Source organism: Lethenteron reissneri, chromosome 53 (assembly GCF_015708825.2).
Source record: "Lethenteron reissneri isolate LAM-NWPU_2019-01 chromosome 53, ASM1570882v1, whole genome shotgun sequence".
Lineage (NCBI taxonomy): Eukaryota > Metazoa > Chordata > Hyperoartia > Petromyzontiformes > Petromyzontidae > Lethenteron > Lethenteron reissneri.
This window is the reverse complement of record NC_083831.1, coordinates 2422220-2441575: the sequence shown is the minus strand read 5'-3', so window position 1 is coordinate 2441575 and position 19356 is coordinate 2422220. Positions and strand designations below refer to the sequence as shown.

At 44.5% G+C, this 19356-nt stretch overlaps 1 protein-coding gene and 1 long non-coding RNA gene across 3 annotated transcripts in view; one reads left to right on the top strand and one right to left on the bottom strand.

Moving 5' to 3' along the window:
* The window catches only part of LOC133356378 (uncharacterized), a 38932-nt gene extending 22534 nt beyond the window's left edge, over positions 1-16398 (bottom strand). The window contains exon 1 of the long non-coding RNA XR_009756846.1: positions 16269-16398. This is a non-coding gene — a long non-coding RNA (uncharacterized LOC133356378). The remainder of the gene's footprint in view (positions 1-16268) is intronic.
* LOC133356344 (EF-hand calcium-binding domain-containing protein 11-like) lies at positions 2348-17147 on the top strand. Of its 2 annotated transcripts, XM_061573818.1 has the most exons (6): positions 2348-2544; positions 6519-6614; positions 10188-10236; positions 10351-10452; positions 12747-12837; positions 13705-17147. In XM_061573818.1, exons 1-6 carry the CDS (start codon positions 2371-2373, stop codon positions 13784-13786), a joined length of 594 nt encoding a protein of 197 aa, XP_061429802.1. In that variant the 5' UTR covers positions 2348-2370; the 3' UTR covers positions 13787-17147. The 2 variants fall into 2 exon arrangements, with proteins under 2 accessions (XP_061429802.1, XP_061429803.1); XM_061573819.1 differs by lacking the exon at positions 6519-6614.
* The last annotated feature ends 2209 nt before the right edge of the window (positions 17148-19356 follow it).

Genomic DNA, 19356 nt, shown 5'->3' with positions numbered 1-19356 from the left:
TGCAGTAACATCCACGCGACGTTTTGTTATAAATACACCGCTGCTAACCACCCACACCCACCACCCACATCGCCGCTTCACGGCCAACAACCAGTGACGATTATCTGAACCCGTCCTGGGCCTCCCCTAGGTCGACTCAGCCTCACATGAGTACCTGGTGCGACTAGGGAGACAAAGGCGGCCGGGCGTGGTGTTGGCCACCGAAACTCCCTCGTGTGCTGTGCCGGCCTTCGTAGGTGCTCGCTAACAGCACTTGCCCCTACAGTCTGTTACAGGCTACACGGGGTATCTTTGTCTTTGCTGGTCCCCGCAGCAATGTGTTTGCCACTCACCATTCCGATGGCCGGGGTCTGTCCGCTCGGATCGCTCCGCTTGCTGCTGCTGCTGTTGTTGCTGCTGCTGTTGTTGTTGTTGCTGCTGTTGTTGTTGTTGTTGCTGCTGCTGCTGTTGCTGCTGTTGTTGCTGCTGTTGCTGTTCTTGTTGTTGTTGCTGCTGCTGTTGTTGTTGTTGCTGTTGCTGCTGTTGCTGCTGTTGTTGCTGCTGTTGCTGTTCTTGTTGTTGTTGCTGCTGTTGTTGCTGCTGCTACTGCGCTGAGTGAGCTTAGGAGCCGCCCTTAGCCCGGGGAAGTCCTCCACTTGGACGCATGCCGGCCTCTACCACTCGGCGTGACGGGGTGGGGGGTGACGGGGGGTGGGTGCAACTGATGTTCGACGGGGGAGGAAGGTGTTTTTTGTTGCAGCTGATCCAGACGAATTAATATTCTACAATTGCTGTTCGTATACTAGAGCAAGACGTGTTTAGAGCGAAATTAAACTTACAAAAAGTACAGAATCTGAGACTCACCCCCTTGACCCCGTGAGAGTGATGGGACATTCCGCCCCCCCACACACCTGGAGCAGGATCGAGTGGCTCAACATTTTTGGTTGGGCGATGCCGGAAGCCACCTCCGTATAAGGGGCCGACCCTAAATGACGTCACGCACCTAGGGGGTGGGGGGGGGGTCAAACATTTGTGACGATGTGTGACGAAGGGGGGGGGGGGGTGAGAAATATGACGTCACATCAAAATTCGCAACTTTAAATAAATATAGACAACACGTTCTACTTAATTAAATAGACTTTTTTAAATAAACAATGACAATAGTTTAAAGCGATTTGAAGCATGTTTTGTTTTCAAAATGGAAATATGGTTTTGGGGGGGGGGGGCAGAGCTTTGTGACGTCATATTTGAGGGGGGGTCAGACATTTGTGACGATGTGTGACGAGGGGGGGGGTAAATGTGACGTCACATCAAATTACGCAACTTTAAATCAATAAAGACAACACGTTCTACTTAATTAAATAGACTTTTTAATAAATGTTTTCTCCCGCAACATCAGGAGTGCAGCGCCACATTAAATACGCACTACAATGTCAATAGTTTAAAGCGATTTGAAGCATGTTTTGTTTTCAAAATGGAAATATGGTTTTGGGGGGGGGGGCAGAGCTTTGTGACGTCATATTTGAGGGGGGGGGTCTGACTTTTTGTGACGTCACGTGTGACGAGGGGGGGGGTCAAAAATCGTACAAAATCGCGTGACGTCATTTATGGACTGACCCTAAACTCTATCGATACTATTATTACCCTTGGTGACTCGTTCATTCCTTACTATATACAGACTACAGAGTAAACCACTATCATGGGACCTCTTTGCCACTATCAAAGTATGAAAAATAAGAATATGTTTTACCCGTTTTGGTAACACGACAGCGGGTATTGTTGTGCAACATGTTAAGTTTTACGCTGAACTTAGAGCAAAGTGACAGAAACAAGCAAGCAGAGGAATTGTCTTCTTGGTTCTTTCGGTAAAGTCACGTAGAAGGAAAATAATAAATAATAAAAAAAAACATTAAATAATTCTCACGACGTTTCGGCCACAACGCAAGCAGCCGTCTTCAGACCTGTTCTTCACCTGAAGACGGCTGCTTGCGTTGTGGCCGAAACGTCGTGATAATTATTTTATTATGTTTTATTTTTATTATTTTATTATTTTCCTTCTACGTGACTTTACCGAAAGAACCAAGAAGATGAATCCCTGCAGTCACGAAAGCTTTAAATCAGAGGAATTGTGTTCAGCAGTGCAGAGTGGCTCCATTTGATTGTATCGCCTTCAGGTCGGGAAGTCCCTATACCCCTTAGCGCTGCGAGTCCCGTTGTCGGCAATGGGGATGGGGTATAGGGACTTCGCGCCCATGCGTGAGGGGTTATACACCCCGCCCCTTTGTAAAGGGCTATCAGAGCCAATCACAGTGCCGCTTCCTCAGCCGGTGAATCCCTCCGGGCCAATCAGCGCGCTCGTTGGTGGAGATAACTTTCGCGGCGGCGACAACGATGGCAGCCGCGGGCGCGCCTCGGCTCTCGCCGATTCCTCTCCGCGGGAGCCGCGTCCCGTGGCTCGGCGAGCAGAGCGCGGCTCGGGGAGACGGCGTCAAGGACGCGGCTCCTCGCGATGGAGCGAGGAGCACGGCTCAGAGGGGAGGCGCCGGGGCGGAAAGGCTTCGACGGGTACGGCAAGGCCGCACGGTCGCCATGGGAACGCGGGTTTCTTGGGTTTCTTGACGCAATCTTAAATGTGCATTGAAAATTATAATTCTTCGTATTCTTAGGTTTTTTTTCGGTAAAGTTTACCGAAAAAAAAACCTAAGAATATGATTCCTTGCAGTCACGAAAGCTTCAAATCTAGAATATAATTATTCGACTGATGCTCCTGCTGTTGTGGAGTGACTCATGCAGCCAGCTGTGGCTGCAGGGTTTTGGTAGTACATGTTGTTTATGCCATTTATTGTGAAATTTCGTCACAGTTCCTATGATTGCTTTTTCATTGCTTTCATGGCTTTATTTTGGTGATTTCGAAAAGTGTATTGGTTTAGCCATGTTTGTTTGTTGTAGTACAGAGTTAGATTGATGGCCTTAATCTAAGTTGTCTTGTGGTTGTTGTTGTTTGTGTTGCTGTAGTACAGAGTTAGACTGATGGCCTTAATCTAAGTTGTCTTGTGGTTGTTGTTGTTGTTGTTTGACTTGCATCCCACTGGGATTTTTGCACACAGCGTTGGTGTACGGTGTTTTTTCTGCAATATTTTGCTGTCTTTTCTTGGATTTTGAGTTTACACTTAGTCAGATATTCACTTTAAGATGTTTTCTTGTTTTTTGTTTGTTGCGGTTGCACCCGAATCAAGAGCCGAATGGCTCACAGGGCTATATACCTAATACATGAACTTGAACGCAGCTGCCGTGGGGCTTTCGAATTCGTCTGAATTCAGCAGCCGTGGTCCGTCCACTGCTGGACGAAGGCTTCCTCGCTCCGTGTGGGTCACCGTGGGCCGTCTGGTCGTACTCCTGGCCGGTCAGTGCGGCTTGGTGAAGCGAGTGGCCCAGGGATGAGCCCGCTCCTGATTTGGGAGCTTTGCCCGGGACTGGGACTCAGGTGGGAGAGTTCAAGTTTCATGTATTTGGTTAATTTGGTGTAGCCCTGTGAGCCGTGCAGCTCTTAAGTCGGATGCAACCGCAACAAACTAAATATGAACACAGAACATCTTAAAGCGACGACGCGGAACAGAAACATTCTGGAATAAACCAGCAAATATTCAAAATAAAAAGTATTAAAACGCTGTGTGCAAAAATCCCAATGTGGTGCAAGTCAACAATAACAACCATAAGACAATTTCAATTAACCATATGTTTTCGAATCACTCAGGTGGGAGAGTTCAAGTTTCATGTATTTGGTTAATTTGGTGTAGCCCTGTGAGCCGTGCAGCTCTTAAGTCGGATGCAACCGCAACAAACTAAATATGAACACAGAACATCTTAAAGCGACGACGCGTAACAGAAACATCCTGGAATAAACCAGCAAATATTCAAAATAAAAAGTATTAAAACACTGTGTGCAAAAATCCCAATGTGGTGCAAGTCAACAATAACAACCATAAGACAATTTCAATTAACCATATGTTTTCGAATCACTCAGGTGGGAGAGTTCACGTTTCATTTATTTGGTTTATTTGGTATGGCCCTGTGAGCCGTGCGGCTCTTAAGTCGGGTGCAACCGCAACAAACAAAATATGAACACAGAACATCTTAAAGCAACGACGCGGAACAGAAACATCCTGGAATAAACCAGCAAATATTAAAAAAAAAGTATTAAAACGCTGTGTGCAAAAATCCCAATGTAGTGCAAGTCAAACAATAATAACCATTCGACAATTTAGATTAAGCATATGTTTTCGAAATCACCAAAATAAAGCTATGAAAACAATGTAACAACAGTAATCATAGGAACTGATTCAAATTTAAAAATAAACGATGAACATAACGTGTACGACCAAACTTGCAGCCATAGCTGGCAGCATGACACTCCGCCTCGCACCCGCACACATCGCTCCGTCTCCGCGGTGGTTACACACTGAGTGTTGTCTGTGTTGTCTCTCTGCTTGTGTGTTTGTGTGTCTATGTTGTGTCTCTCTGTGTGTCTGTGTTGTGTCTCTGTGTGTCTATGTTGTGTCTCGGTGTGTCTATGTTGTGTCTCTCTATGTGTGTCTATGTTGTGTGTCTCTCTCTGTGTCTCTGTGTTGTCTCTGTGTGTCTATGTTGTGTCTCTCTCTGTGTGTCTATGTTGTGTGTCTGTGTTGTGTGTCTCTCTGTGTGTGTCTGTGTTGTGTCTCTGTGTGTCTATGTTGTGTGTCTCTCTCTCTGTGTGTCTGTGTTGTGTCTCTGTGTGTCTATGTTGTGTGTCTCTGTGTGTCTGTGTTGTCTCTCTCTGTTTGTGTGTCTGTCTGTGTGTCTATGTTGTGTCTCTGTGTGTTTATGCTGTGTATCTCTCTGTGTGTATGTTGGGTCTCTGTGTGTCTATGTTGTGTCTCTCTCTCTGTGTGTCTATGTTGGGTCTCTGTGTGTCTCTCTCTGTGTGTCTATGTTGGGTCTCTGTGTGTCTATGTTGTGTCTCTCTCTGTGTGTCTATGTTGGGTCTCTGTGTGTCTCTGTTGTCTCTCTCTGCTTGTATGTCTGTCTCTGTGTCTATGTTGTGTCTCTGTGTGTCTATGTTGTGTGTCTATGTTGTGTCTCTCTCTCTGTGTGTCTATGTTGTGTGTCTCTCTCTCTCTGTGTCTCTGTGTTGTCTCTGTGTGTCTCTCTCTCTCTGTGTCTCTGTGTGTCTATGTTGCATGTCTCTCTCTCTGTGTGTTTGTGTTGTCTCTCTCTGCTTGTGTGTCTTTCTGTGTGTCTATGTTGTGTGTCTCTCGCTGTGTGTCTGTGTTGTGTATCTGTGTGTCTATGTTGAGCTCTCTCCAACTTGTTTCAATGAGTTCTGTACCTGGCTCAAAGGCTTCATTGAATCAAATAGCAACAAGGGCAGTCTCATAAATGACTCGCCGAGACATTACGTGATTACAGTAGAAAAGAATGACCACTTCCAATTATGACTCGAGATTTAACACATTCCTGCGGAGGGAGCTGGTAGGAACGTTGGGTTGCTCGATCAATGGCCAGGGTCAACGGCGGCGTGGTGTATTCCGCAAATATGGTCGACTGTGAGGGTGGGCACAAGCCGGCGTGAGTAGGTTAAACGTTGAGTTTTATAAGGGCACCACGGGGTGACCAGCCCCTCCCCACCCAGCCCCACCCCCCCACCCAGCCCCAACCTCCCCACCCAGCCCCTCCCCACCCTCCCCTTTCCACCCAGCACCACCCCTCCCATTTTTGTATGCGCGACGGATGGACGGACACAATAATCCCCTGTGGGCTGGTGGAACCAGGTGGTTCCTACCAGTATGAAGTACTGCAGTGTGACTGATGGAAGAGGGCAGAATGCTGGGACAGGTCGTAAGAGACCTAGAGATTGGCAACCAATGGAAAATCTAAAACCATATGGTGCCTGGGATCTTCTTCCCTATGGGGGGGAGTTAATGAGCAACATTTAATGTCGAGGTTGGTGAGTGAGCTAGTGAACGGCTTCAGCCTAACAAATTTCCGAAATGCTGCCGGCAAATGTTCAAATTTAGACCGTGGCGTCGTCCTGTGGTTTGTAACGGGTGACTGACCACAGTCGCACTTCTGACATTATTTAATGTCCACCATCGTGTGTAGGAGATAGCTGCATCTGCCGTGCAATGTTCAAATGCGTACAACGATCCTCTCTCTTACCTATATAGCCTCTTGTTACAGCAGCCCTTTTGCCCACTTCAGCAAATTTTTCTTGCTGTGGTTATCCCACCTGATAATGGACCCTTGTGTTGCGCCAGAAACGTCGTGATTTATTTTATACCTATGTGACTTTACCGAAAGAACCAAAGAGTATGGATTCCTGCAGTCACGAAAGTTTCAAATCAAGATATAACGATCCTGTTAGAGTGGTCCGTTTAGGAAGTGATTAAGAGCTGCGATAGCTTCATCGGCACTGTTCTTGATCACCTCTCGAACTAAACAAGTGTGCCGCATGCGTTTTGTTATCTGCTGAGTAAAATGGTTTAATTGCTGTTGATTAACAGACGTTTATCGAGTGTGACTTGGATGGGGACGGATACCTGAGCCGGGAGGACTTCAAGGTGGCGGTGCTGTCACTCTGTGGGTACAAGCCGTCCAAGGTGCCTCGTTTGCGTGTGTTTGGGACAAAGCCTATATCATGGGACCTTTTTGTCAGTATCAAAGTAGGAAAAATAAGAATAGGTGTTACCCTTTCTGGCAATAAAACAGGAGTTGTGTGAAGATGTTCAAACACCAAATAGATGCCTTTTGCACGAAGTCAAGTCTGCATTAACCACACGTATTTGTGGTGAACATGCAAACAAACATGCTCTGATAACACTGGTCTAAAAATTTTTAGACGATGTCTGTTTCAGAGATGAAATGTGCTGTTTATTACGGATTTTACGTGCTGAATTCAAATATGACAATTAAACTGATTGGCTACTGTTCCCAAGATATTAAAGTTTTTACATTTTACGTCTCTATATATTGTGTAGATAGTAGAGTTTTACTCATAAATTGTAAACCTAGGTCTTGTCATGTGTTTATGGTTGCTTTACATGATAACATGTCACCTGTCCTGTTCATGTAACACTTGAAAAATCAGCAAAAGGGTTATATAAATGCAAATTATTATGAAACAAAAGGCAAGAAACTATTTTGTAAAACAAGTACATAGTTTAGTCCTTATTCAGTGTCTACTTCTTGGCTTGTCTCTTGTATTCATAAAATGGAGCATCTCTTATCACTGTACAGCAATAGTCTACAAGCATTGATAGGCTCCATTTGCCCTGATACTGTTTCCCCATTGTTGCAATGTCCTGGTGACATCTCTCGCCATGATCGTCGCTCACTGCTCCTCAGTTCGGTGGGAAAAAATCTCGATGAGAGTGCAAACATTTATCTTTAGTGACATGTTGCAACCAAGGCTTTTGTATGCCTTGAGGAGGTTTTCCACCAACTCCCTGTAGTTGTCTGCCTTGTTGTTTCCGAGCAAATGTGTTGCCACTAACTGGAAGGCATCCCATGCCGTCTTTTCCTTGCCACGCAGTGCACTGTCAAATGCATCATTTCGAAGAAGTTCACGAATCTGAGTACCAACAAAGACACCTTCCTTTATCTTAGCTTCACTTAACCTTGGACATTTTCCACGGAGGTACTTGAAAGCTGCTTGTGTTTTGTCCTTGGCTCTGACAAAGTTCTTCATCAGACCCAGCTTCATGTGTAAGGGTGTTAACAAAATCTTACTTTATTCAACAAGCGGTGGATGCTGAACACTTTTCCTCCAAAGCTCCAAGGACTGTCGGAGTGGCCAATCTATCTGGATGTCGTGGGAATCTCTCGCACGACTATCCCATTCACTGAGAAAACAGCGGTACGTTGTGTATCTAGTCTGAAGACCAAGCAAGAGAGCAACAACCTTCAATCGGCACAAAGCTGCCACTGATGTTGGTCATAGTTTATGCACCTCAAAAGTTGTTTCATGTTGTCATAGGTTTCCTTCATATGGACTGCATGATCATTATGCAGCAAAACAACGTAAAGACTCATCTTCGATTAATCGATTAACAGTCTCCACTCATCTGGATCATGAACGATGTTGAGGGCTGCCATCACACTATCGATGTTGTTGCAGGCTACATGATCACCTTTCATGAAGAAGAATGGAACGAGATCCTTTTGACGGTCACGAAACATGGAAACCCTAACATCACATGCCAGGAGATTCCACTGCTGCAGTCTGTAGCCCAACAGCTCTGCCTTACTCTTGGGTAGTTCCAAATCCCTGACAAGGTCTTTCAGTTCACCTTGTGTTATGAGGTGTGGTTCAGAGGAGGAGGATGGGAGAAAATCTTGGTCATGTGACCTTGATGGTTCAGGACCAGAAGTGTCATCCTCTTCTTCGTCTGACTCAAGTGAGAATGATTCTGGTGCATCAGGAACCGTCAGTCTTTCTCCGGGTGGTACTGGGCGTATAGCTGATGGAATGTTTGGATGATGCACGGTCCAATTATCTTTTCTTTGACACCTTTCCCAACTGGAAGTGTCATGCAGAAGTAACAATTGCTGATATGATCTATTTGCTCTCTCCAAATCATTGGCACTGCAAAAGGCATAGATTTCCTTTTCCTGTTCAACCACTGGCGAAGATTTGTTGCACACGTGTTGCAGCATGTGTGTGGGGCCCACATCTTGTCCTGATCTCCAATTTTGCAGCCAAAATAAAGGGGGTAGGCTTTCTTAACCATAGTGGTTATACTGTGCTTTTGTGATGCAAAAGTCACTTCACCACAAACATAGCAGAAGTTATCTGCTTTGTTCACACAAGTACGAGGCATCTCTGCTCACTTTGGCTAAACAGAAATGTGTTCCTTTGCACAATCAAACACTGACAAATAAGAGAGTATGACACTGTATGATTTATAGAGCTGATATAGAGCAATTTGTTCAGCAGAGGGGTATTAACCAGGTTCAGATTGCATCATTCATTGTTTTGCTCAAAAAGCAAGTACTGTTCAAACCCAGTCATAGATTTATTCATAGATCCAGTCAAAGATGTATTTTAGTCATTTCTGGTTTAAATTGAGTTCTCTTCCCTCTATAACTCCCTTATCCTCCACCATTCCCAAGTCAAGGGTTGTATATACTGACCCAATAGCATATCTTGAAAATTTGAGCCATTCAACAATTTTAAGCATCATTAAAAAAAAAATTCGATTTAAAGCTTTCGTGACTGCAGGGATTCATCTTCTTGGTTCTTTTGGTAAAGTCACGTAGAAGGGAAATAATACAAATAAAACATAATAAAATTCAATTCTCACGACGTTTCGGCCACAACGCAAGCAGCCGTCATTAGGTGAAGAACAGGTCTGTCGGAAAGACAGCGTCTGAATCCATTCAGACGCTGTCTTTTGTATTTTATTATGTTTTATTTTTATTATTTTATTATTTCCCTTCTACGTGACTTTACCGAAAGAACCAAGAAGATCATTTTCATTCTCAGTGACCCAGAATTAGTAAAGTTGGACTACATTTATTTCAGAAGCATTTTGGTTGTAGACCAGTGTAAGATATGCATTGTCTTTGAAACTGATTGGCCTACACCAGACACAGCAGCCTTCTTTATGGCCGACTCTCACCACTAGTGTCAGAGCAGAGCACAATACCAAAAGGCGAACAGTACAAAGACAATGCACTCATCAGAGCATTTATAGCTCAGGGTGAGCAGCTATATCATGGGATACATTTTTGCCAGTATCAGGATCAAGCCTCTTTGGGTCGTTGGGCTCAAGTCTGTGTGTGTATTCTAGTCTATCAGCCCAAATGTGTGATCCATCCTCCCTCTGGGTTCAATGAGGTGGTGAATATATGAACTGGTCCTAGACCTCTCCTTGGTCAATTTAACCTTAAAAGTGTATCTGGTGCAGTCTACCAAATATCAGCACTGGGGGTACAATGGTGGCTGGCCGTGATGCTGGCTACACCACACCCTAGTTGACTGTGCAGGACTTAATAGGTGTTCACTTTCAGAACTTGCCCCAACAGCGTGTGTTGCTATAGAAGATGTTTGTCTTGTGTCATCAAGCCTGTGTGTGTATGTGTGCGATGCCACCTGTGAATTAAATCCTGTGTGTGTATGAGATAATTATTATTGCTATGAGTTCCAGTAATACGTCATCATTTGTTTGCAGACTGAAACGGATCACCTGATGGCGTCTGTTAAGGAAAAAAATCTACCCGGTAAGCGCACACTTATAAAGCATGATTGTACCTGGTGCTCGTTAGAGTGTGTAAATCCAGCATTGCCACGAAGACAACATTGGCATAACCCTTTGCGCGTCTTTCCCGGTGCAGGGATGCCTTTTGATGAGTTCCGGAGAGCTGTCTCCACGAGGCTCGCGTCCGTGGACTTCGATGATGAAACTCGACGAATCTTCACGGCGTTCGACACTTGCTGTACGTCGACCCACAATTCCCGGCGTGTCCTCATGGCGACCAACTCTGGTTCAGAGCTGTGGGGTCTCTTGTCAGATGACAATGATGATGAGAGGCGTGCTTGAGCTTTTCAATGCAGAGATGTGATGATTCACCTGAGTGAATATCAAATTCAGTTTATGATCCAACCTGTGTGGTGTATGTGAATTACATAGTTATATAGTGGTATAAAAAAACCTTGAGACATAGCAACAATCCATCCAGCTCCTGTACACGAGCCAATTTCATCACTCCATCTCCGTGATGTACATCCTTTTGGCCGATAGTTTGCATTTTAATGTCCTAGCTAGGCTGTCAATTTGCAGCAGATGCAGATAAGTTATTTGTTCACGTCACATGCATAGTTACAATGAAATATGATAGTCTTATACTGTAAAGTGTGTGCACTACTTCATATATTCTTTGGATCTTTCGGTAAAGTCACGTAGATCACAACACAAGCGATCGTCATCAGGAGGAAACAGGGGGCAAGGCCACTGAAGGCGAGTTATTTTTAAAGGTTTAAAAATGGGCGTGACACAAGCGTCCTGGTATCAAGTGGTCAGAGAGCGCCATGGTGCGGTACGAGAAGTTCCAAGAAAGACACGGAAGGTGACAAGAAAGAAACATCGCAACCAGTCATGACTTAGTGGTTGATGACGTCCATGAGTACAAACTCAGAAATCATTGGAAGGACGTTGTCAACCTGTTTTGTCATGACTGGTTGCGATGTTTCTTTCTTGTCACCTTCCGTGTCTTTCTTGGAACTTCTCGTACCGCACACATGGTGCTCTCTACCCCGCCCACTTCGTTCTGATACCAGGATGCTTGTGCCAGGCCCATTTTTAAACCTTTAAAATGAACTCGCCTTCCCTCCTTTTTATTACATGCTTTTATTTAACTCACTCCGTCTGTTGTCGTATCCTCAAAAAATATTGTAACTTAATTTTTACCCACTACTTAATGTGCTATCGACTGCAAACTTTAAATACCTATGTCATACTGATGACAAGACTATATTCTATCATAAAAAATCTAAAACATTTTAAAACATTTTACACTATTTTATTTAACTCACTCTGTTGTATCCTCAAATCTTGTAACTCAATTTCAGCCGTCTTCCCAATGTCGTATCGACTGCAAACTTGGTGTTGGTATGTCATACTGATGACAAGACAATATTCTATCATTAAAAATGTAAAATATATATTTTTAAACAATCATTTTTACGGGTCTAATTGTCCACGCTCAACTCACGTTGCCTGTAAATCACCACGATCCCTTACGTCACGGCAAGCTTCGGGGAGCCACGCCGAGGGTCGGAGGATGTGGAAGGAGGGGAGGGGCGATGGGGGAAGGGAGCAGGGGGAGGGGCAGCTCGGACAGTACATTTCATTAAAGCGTGTTTTAAAAAAAAGTGTTTAAAAATATGTTTTCCTCCTGATGAAGATTGCTTGTGTTGTGATCGAAACCTCGTAGTTTTTATTTACTTTTATTTTTTCTATCTACGTGACTTTACCGAAAGACCCAAGGAATATGAATTCCTTCAGTCATGAAAGTTTTAAGTCATTACTTAATATATTGCATCACCAGTGTTGTCCTTTGGCAATAAAGCCATCGTCATAGTTCACGTTTGGCCGGCGATCCCTATTGTGCAAGTTGATTGCAGTAAGCTGGCATGGCTATGTTAGGGTGCACACGTGTGTTTTTTTATAGGGCTGCCCAGTGTGTTGTTGTGCGTAGCATTAGGGTCAATTGTTTTATCACATAAGGCCCACTGAATGATATAGTTATTTTTCAGAAGCGACCTGGCCACAAATGATAGTGGCTTATTGCGTGAAAATGTATAACAGCCACTTACTCTGAAAACATGTTTCTAAATGTGGAGAGAAAAATCGAAGGACCCGTAGAAAAATCCACACGACCACGGGGAGAACATGCAAACTCCAGATATGCAGGTGTCGGGGTTGGGATCGAACCCACAACCTCCTCTAGACCAAGCGAGGTAGTTAACATCTCGCCACCGTGGCGAGATGTTAACCGATGGAAAATTAAATCGAGCCCACGGTGTGACTGTGGTGACTTACGTCACCATTCTCAAACTATGTACCACACAGTCTCGCCACTGCCCACTTCCATCACTTCAGTCAGTATATCTCTAAATAGGTCTCTGTGCGAGCCTTTTGGTCTCTACTACGAAAAATAAAGAACCTCGGTTGCGTTCGCAGAGCTGCGTGTGTTCAGCTCTGAGAGATGGCTGTGCTGTCGTGTGTCAGGCCGTGGGTTTTTGACGGTGGAGGACTTCAGGAAGGCCTTCTCTCTCGTCGCCCCACACCTCTCGGGGCAAACCATCCATGAGACGTTCCGGTGAGCCTTCCTCTTCCATTGCCATTACAAAAGCCCACAATGACAAATAATACTGGTAGGAACCTCCTGGTTACACCAGCCCACAGGGGATTATTGTGTCCGTCCGTCGTGCATCCAAAAATGGGAGGGGTGGGGCTGGGTGGAGAGGGGAGGGTGGGGAGGGGCTGGGTGGGGAGGGGAGGGTGGGGAGGGGCTGGGTGGGGAGGGTGGGGAGGGGAGTTTGGGGCTGGGTGGGGAGGGGCTGGTCACCCCGTGGTGCCCTTATAAAACTCAACGTTTAACCTACTCACGCCGGCTTGTGCCCGTCCCTCAGCTGGCCATATTAGCGGAATACACCACGCCGCCGTTGACCCTGGCCATTGACCGAGCAACCCAACGTTCCTACCAGCTCCCTCCGCAAGGAATGTGTTATTCCTCACTGCATGTGGCGGGGTGATTTAGAGGTCCGAATGCTGAGCTGGCACCACTGAGGTCCTAGGTTTGAATCGAGGCAGCCGCCTGTAATTAAACCGGGTTCTCAAGCGTCGTTAGTTGATGAAACTCGTGCACAAGTGGAAAATCGGAGACACTCCTGTGTCTGATTCACTAACTCTGAGACAAACAAAAAATGTAACGAATAAATCACTTACAATTGAATCTCTTCACAGGCCATACTAAAGAAGGTCCCACATTACCTATGATTTGGTTCGTACTTAATCAATTAACTGGATTTCCTGTTCAAGTCCAAGCTCAAGACCATCCTCTGTTCCCTCTGCCGATGTCTGATTGCCTCTCTTCAAAATAAATACGCCCAGCGCTTTGAGACGGCGTTGTGGTATGTGACCGTACTCAAGGTGCCGCTATTTGAACCCGCGCTGTGTTTTGCAGAGAGACCGACCGGGATCTAGACGGGCGCGTGAGCTACAGGGACTTTGAGACCGCGATGGCTGCGCGTCGTGGCTGCAGGTGACGGCCGCCGCACCGTTCTTGTAAGTCTCCGAGGGCCGGCCTTTGCTACCCGCCCGAAGCTTGACAGCCGCAAAGGCTGACCGGAGATTGTTGCTGTGAATGCCAGCCTCAGCTTCGTCCGTGATGTCGCTGCGATGCTTCCCATGGTCCGCCTTCGACGTAGCCAGTCTGCCTTTTCCACTCGGTCACCACCCAAGATGGGCAGACGGGCTTCTATTGCAGGGTGCTAAATGTTTCTGCCGATAACCAGGGCTGATGCGGTGATCTTGCCGCTCATTTATTTTTTAAGGTTAGTGCCCTAGGTCAGTAAATCTTTGATTTCGTCATCATAATCCAAACAGGAAATCACAACCGTGGATCTGCCTTTGTCAGGAGCTAAAAGGATAATGCCTTTCTTTGATCTCGATTCTCCTAGAGCCTTTGCCTCAGTCAAAGTCATTTGTTTTTGGTAAGTCGTCCCTCGTTATACGGCAACTAAAAATGCGGAATTTCACTACGTAACTTATAACTTGGGCAGTTAATGCGATATACTTTACGTTCAATTCGCATTTACACAAATTTTTATCTAGATTTTTTTATAGGGTAAAATAGAGCAATGCCTACGTGTTAATTGTAGGCGCAAGGCGTATGAACAATTTGCCTCGCAATTCAATGAATGGCCACGTCACCATCATCATCATGAGGCATAGCGGTCTTCGTGAGACGCCGCCAGGGGATACTATCCTGTGCTCGCCGCCACACTGTATCCAGGCCAAGGCAATGGTGGTGAAGATCAGCCTCGATCGTACGTGTCCATGTCCGCCACGGCCTGTGCCGGGTTCATCTTCAATCCCGTGGTGGGCCGTCGATTGTCACGCGCAGGGCTCTGGTGCGATCTGCTGAGGTGTCCGACCGAAACAAAGTGTCCGACAAACCAAAGTGGTCTGTTTCTGACTGTCAACACACCAGTGGGCACCCCTGTCTGAAGGCGGGCCTGGGCCTTGGTGTTGGTGATGTTCTCGCCGAAGTGAACGTGGAGAATCCGTCACAGGCACCGCCGGTCGCAGGCGTCCAGCTTCCAGCTGAGTGGCGCTGTCGTTGACCGCGTTTCTGAGCCGTACGGCAGTATGGGAAGGATGTGCACGTCGTAGAGGCGGATCTTTGCTGCTGTTATGTTGGAGCACCAGACGTATCTTTTGAGCTGTTTCTTACGCTCACGTGTAATTGAGATTCTCCTTTTAATTTCGGCCTCGCATCTTCCAGTATATTGCAAATTATAGTTGAGATAAGTGAACGTTTTACTACTTCAACATGATTGCCCGCTATTTGCTCTTCAATCCAGTCGAGTGGCTGCTCATGAGTGGTCTATATTTTGGTTTTATTTACAGTCCAACTGGGAGGATTTCACTATGCATGATCTCCAGTGCTAGCCAGAAACCTTCAAGCATTCAGCTGGCAAGGCACACATTGTCTGTCGAATCACCTCGTTGCCTTAGATCAGAGGTCGTAAACGGGTTTTGATTCCTTACCCGTACCCGGCCGCACCAGGGTCGCAAATGGCTACCCGTACCCAGCCGGGTACGGGTAGCCGTTCCCTACCCGTACCGTACCCAAAATGAGTGACAAACGTCTACTCACCAGTGACTCACGGCCTACCCGTACCCGTACCCGGCCGCACCAGGGTCGCAAACGGTCTACCTGTACCCGGCCGAGTACGGATGCCGGGTATCGGGTAGGGTACGGGTATCGGGTACCCGGTTGCGACCTCTGCCTTAGATTGCTCCCAGCAGGCCTTTTGTGAACCGACGCTGCACGATCCAGTCCATTGGGGCGAGGGACAGGTTCTGGAGCAGTGGCGCCGCCTTGCCTTCGAGGGCACGGGAACACTCTCACCTTGTTTGTGAGAGATCAGCGTGATGATGCGGTCGATGTGATACTGCTCTGTTCCCTATTCTTGGTTCTTTCGGTAAAGTCACGTAGAAGGGAAATAATAAAATGTAAAAATTTTAAAACAATATTATTTAAACATTAGTTAATTGTTTTATTATTATTTTATTATTTCCCTTCTACTTGACTTTACTGAAAGAACCAAGAATATGAATCCATGCAGTCACGAAAGCTTTAAATCAAAATTTGCTTTGTTCCCTGTCGCGTACAGTAGTCCCTCGGTTAACGTTTTAATCTGTTCCGCCAAAACTACTGTTAACCGAAATAACTGTTCATCGAATTCACTAATAAGTTGAAAAAAATTTGTAAGAATCATTGAGATCTGCAAGAGAGCTGTTTTCACTGCCAAAACAGAAAACAGTGTAACAAATTTCGATTTAAAGCTTTCGTGACTGCAGGGATTCATATTCTTGGTTCTTTCGGTAAAGTCACGTAGATGGGAAATAATAAAATAATAAAAATTTCACATGGAAAATAATCAAATATAATTTTTTATATAATATACAAAAAATGTATTATGTTATATTTTTATTATTTTATAATACCCTTCTACGTACCTTTACCGAAAGAACCAAGAAATGTAAACAAAGCCAGTCGAGTTCAAAACGCTCATAAATCGGCTCGATCCACTTACGAGCGATCGAATTTGCCGAAATTGGTGCCCGCGTGCGTAACGTGAACATACCGTGAATCAAAATGTTAACGTCAGTTGAAACCATGGGGTCTTGTGGGAGGCGAAACGTTAGGGGCCGTCCATAAATGACGTCACGCGATTTTGTACGATTTTTGACCCCCCCCCCCCGTCACACGGCGTCACAAAAACTCAGACCCCCCCCCCCTCAAATATGACGTCACAAATCTCTGCCCCCCCCCCAAACCATATTTCTATTTTAAAATAAAACATGCTTCAAATCGCTTTAAACTATTGTCATTGTAGTGCGTATTTAATGTGGCGCTGCACTCTGATGTTGTAGGAGAAAACATTTATTAAAAGTCTATTTAATTAAGTCGAACGTGTTGTCTATGTATTTAAAGTTGCGTATTTTGATGTGACGTCACATTTCTCAAACCCCCCCCCCCCTCGTCACACATCGTCACAAATGTCTGACCCCCCTCCTAGTTGCGTGACGTCATTTATGAACGGCCCCTTAACCGAAAAACCGTTAACCGATGTCACCGTTTACCGAGGGACTACTATACTTCTAAAAGGTTGCGTGCAATTGATTTTTTTAAAGATCGTTGTGATAACGACGTTGAAGTGGCTGTAGGGGAACAATTGAACCGACTGCATATATCAGAATCGACATTTTTACACGATTTTACACGTATTGCTACTAATTGAATCGCAGTGCATTGTTGTAACTACTCGGAAAATCCTAGTCATTGTGATGTGTACAATTTATACGTATGAATAAACACAATTCAACTCAAAAGTCCTTTGTGATGGGAGTGGCAATTTTTTTTTCAAATAGAAAATTGTAACTGTGATATATTATTGCAATTCAAAGTTAGCATTTGCTCATCAGCTGTTGGCGTGTGCAGTTTCCCGCGTGTCTCGAGGCTGAGGCATCCCATGGTCTACCCACTGCTGGATGAGTGCCCTCCCCACGCCATGCTGAAGTGGCTCCACGTTGGGTCGTCGGTACGAGGTGCTGGAGCACAGAGACGTGGGGGTGAGATGGGCCGGTTGTGCTGCAGTGCCATCTGTTGACCACCGCGTTGCACCCGTGCCAGCCACATTGGCAATCTGCAATACAACCGATGATCAATCTTGATTTGAAGTTTTCGTGACTGCAGGAATCCATAGTCTTTGATTCTTTCGGTAAAGTCACGTAGGTAGAAAATAAAATAAATCACGACGTTTCGGGCGCAACACATGCGTCCGTCATCAGGTGGGAAAGCACGGTCTGCTGCTGAAGCAGACTTTTAAAAAAAGGTCAAAGTAGTGGCCGGGGCTAGTGATGTTAATGTGAGAAATTAGCATGATGTTAATGTGAGAAATTAGCATGATGTTAATGTGAGAGATTAGCGTGATGTTAATGTGAGAGATTAGCGTGATGTTAATGTGAGAGATTAGCATGATGTTAATGTGAGAGATTAGCATGATGTTAATGTGAGAGATTAGCGTGATGTTAATGTGAGAAATTAGCATGATGTTAATGTGAGAGATTAGCGTGATGTTAATGTGAGAAATTAGCATGATGTTAATGTGAGAGATTAGCATGATGTTAATGTGAGAGATTAGCGTGATGTTAATGTGAGAGATTAGCATGATGTTAATGTGAGAGATTAGCATGATGTTAATGTGAGAGATTAGCGTGATGTTAATGTGAGAAATTAGCATGATGTTAATGTGAGAGATTAGCATGATGTTAATGTGAGAGATTAGCGTGATGTTAATGTGAGAAATTAGCATGATGTTAATGTGAGAGATTAGCGTGATGTTAATGTGAGAAATTAGCATGATGTTAATGTGAGAGATTAGCATGATGTTAATGTGAGAGATTAGCGTGATGTTAATGTGAGAGATTAGCATGATGTTAATGTGAGAGATTAGCATGATGTTAATGTGAGAGATTAGCGTGATGTTAATGTGAGAAATTAGCATGATGTTAATGTGAGAGATTAGCGTGATGTTAATGTGAGAGATTAGCGTGATGTTAATGTGAGAAATTAGCATAATGTTAATGTGAGAAATTAGCATGATGTTAATGTGAGAGATTAGCGTGATGTTAATGTGAGAGATTAGCGTGATGTTAATGTGAGAAATTAGCATGATGTTAATGTGAGAAATTAGCATGATGTTAATGTGAGAAATTAGCATGATGTTAATGTGAGAAATTAGCATGATGTTAATGTGAGAGATTAGCATGATGTTAATGTAAGAGATTAGCGTTATGTTAATGTAAGAGATTAGCGTGATGTTAATGTAAGAGATTAGCGTGATGTTAATGTGAGAAATTAGCATGATGTTAATGTGAGAAATTAGCATGATGTTAATGTGAGAAATTAGCATGATGTTAATGTGAGAGATTAGCATGATGTTAATGTGAGAAATTAGCATGATGTTAATGTGAGAGATTAGCGTGATGTTAATGTGAGAAATTAGCATGATGTTAATGTGAGAAATTAGCATGATGTTAATGTGAGAGATTAGCGTGATGTTAATGTGAGAGATTAGCGTGATGTTAATGTGAGAAATTAGCATGATGTTAATGTGAGAAATTAGCATGATGTTAATGTGAGAGATTAGCGTGATGTTAATGTGAGAAATTAGCATGATGTTAATGTGAGAGATTAGCATGATGTTAATGTGAGAGATTAGCGTGATGTTAATGTGAGAGATTAGCATGATGTTAATGTGAGAGATTAGCATGATGTTAATGTGAGAGATTAGCGTGATGTTAATGTGAGAAATTAGCATGATGTTAATGTGAGAGATTAGCGTGATGTTAATGTGAGAGATTAGCGTGATGTTAATGTGAGAAATTAGCATGATGTTAATGTGAGAAATTAGCATGATGTTAATGTGAGAGATTAGCGTGATGTTAATGTGAGAGATTAGCGTGATGTTAATGTGAGAGATTAGCATGTAACTGTAAGATTGGAGGAGAGCGGCCTCCTCGACGAGGGAGTGCAACCCAA

What these genes read in the sequence shown, in the direction of transcription:
- LOC133356344 (XM_061573818.1), top strand. Translation starts at nt 2,371, where the DNA reads ATGGCAGCCGCGGGCGCGCCTCGGCTCTCGCCGATTCCTCTCCGCGGG. An exon ending in CACGGCGTTCGACACTTGCT is followed by an intron (nt 10,453 to 12,746) that starts GTACGTCGACCC and finishes GTCGTGTGTCAG; the next exon opens with GCCGTGGGTTTTTGACGGTG. An exon ending in ACCATCCATGAGACGTTCCG is followed by an intron (nt 12,838 to 13,704) that starts GTGAGCCTTCCT and finishes TGTGTTTTGCAG; the next exon opens with AGAGACCGACCGGGATCTAG.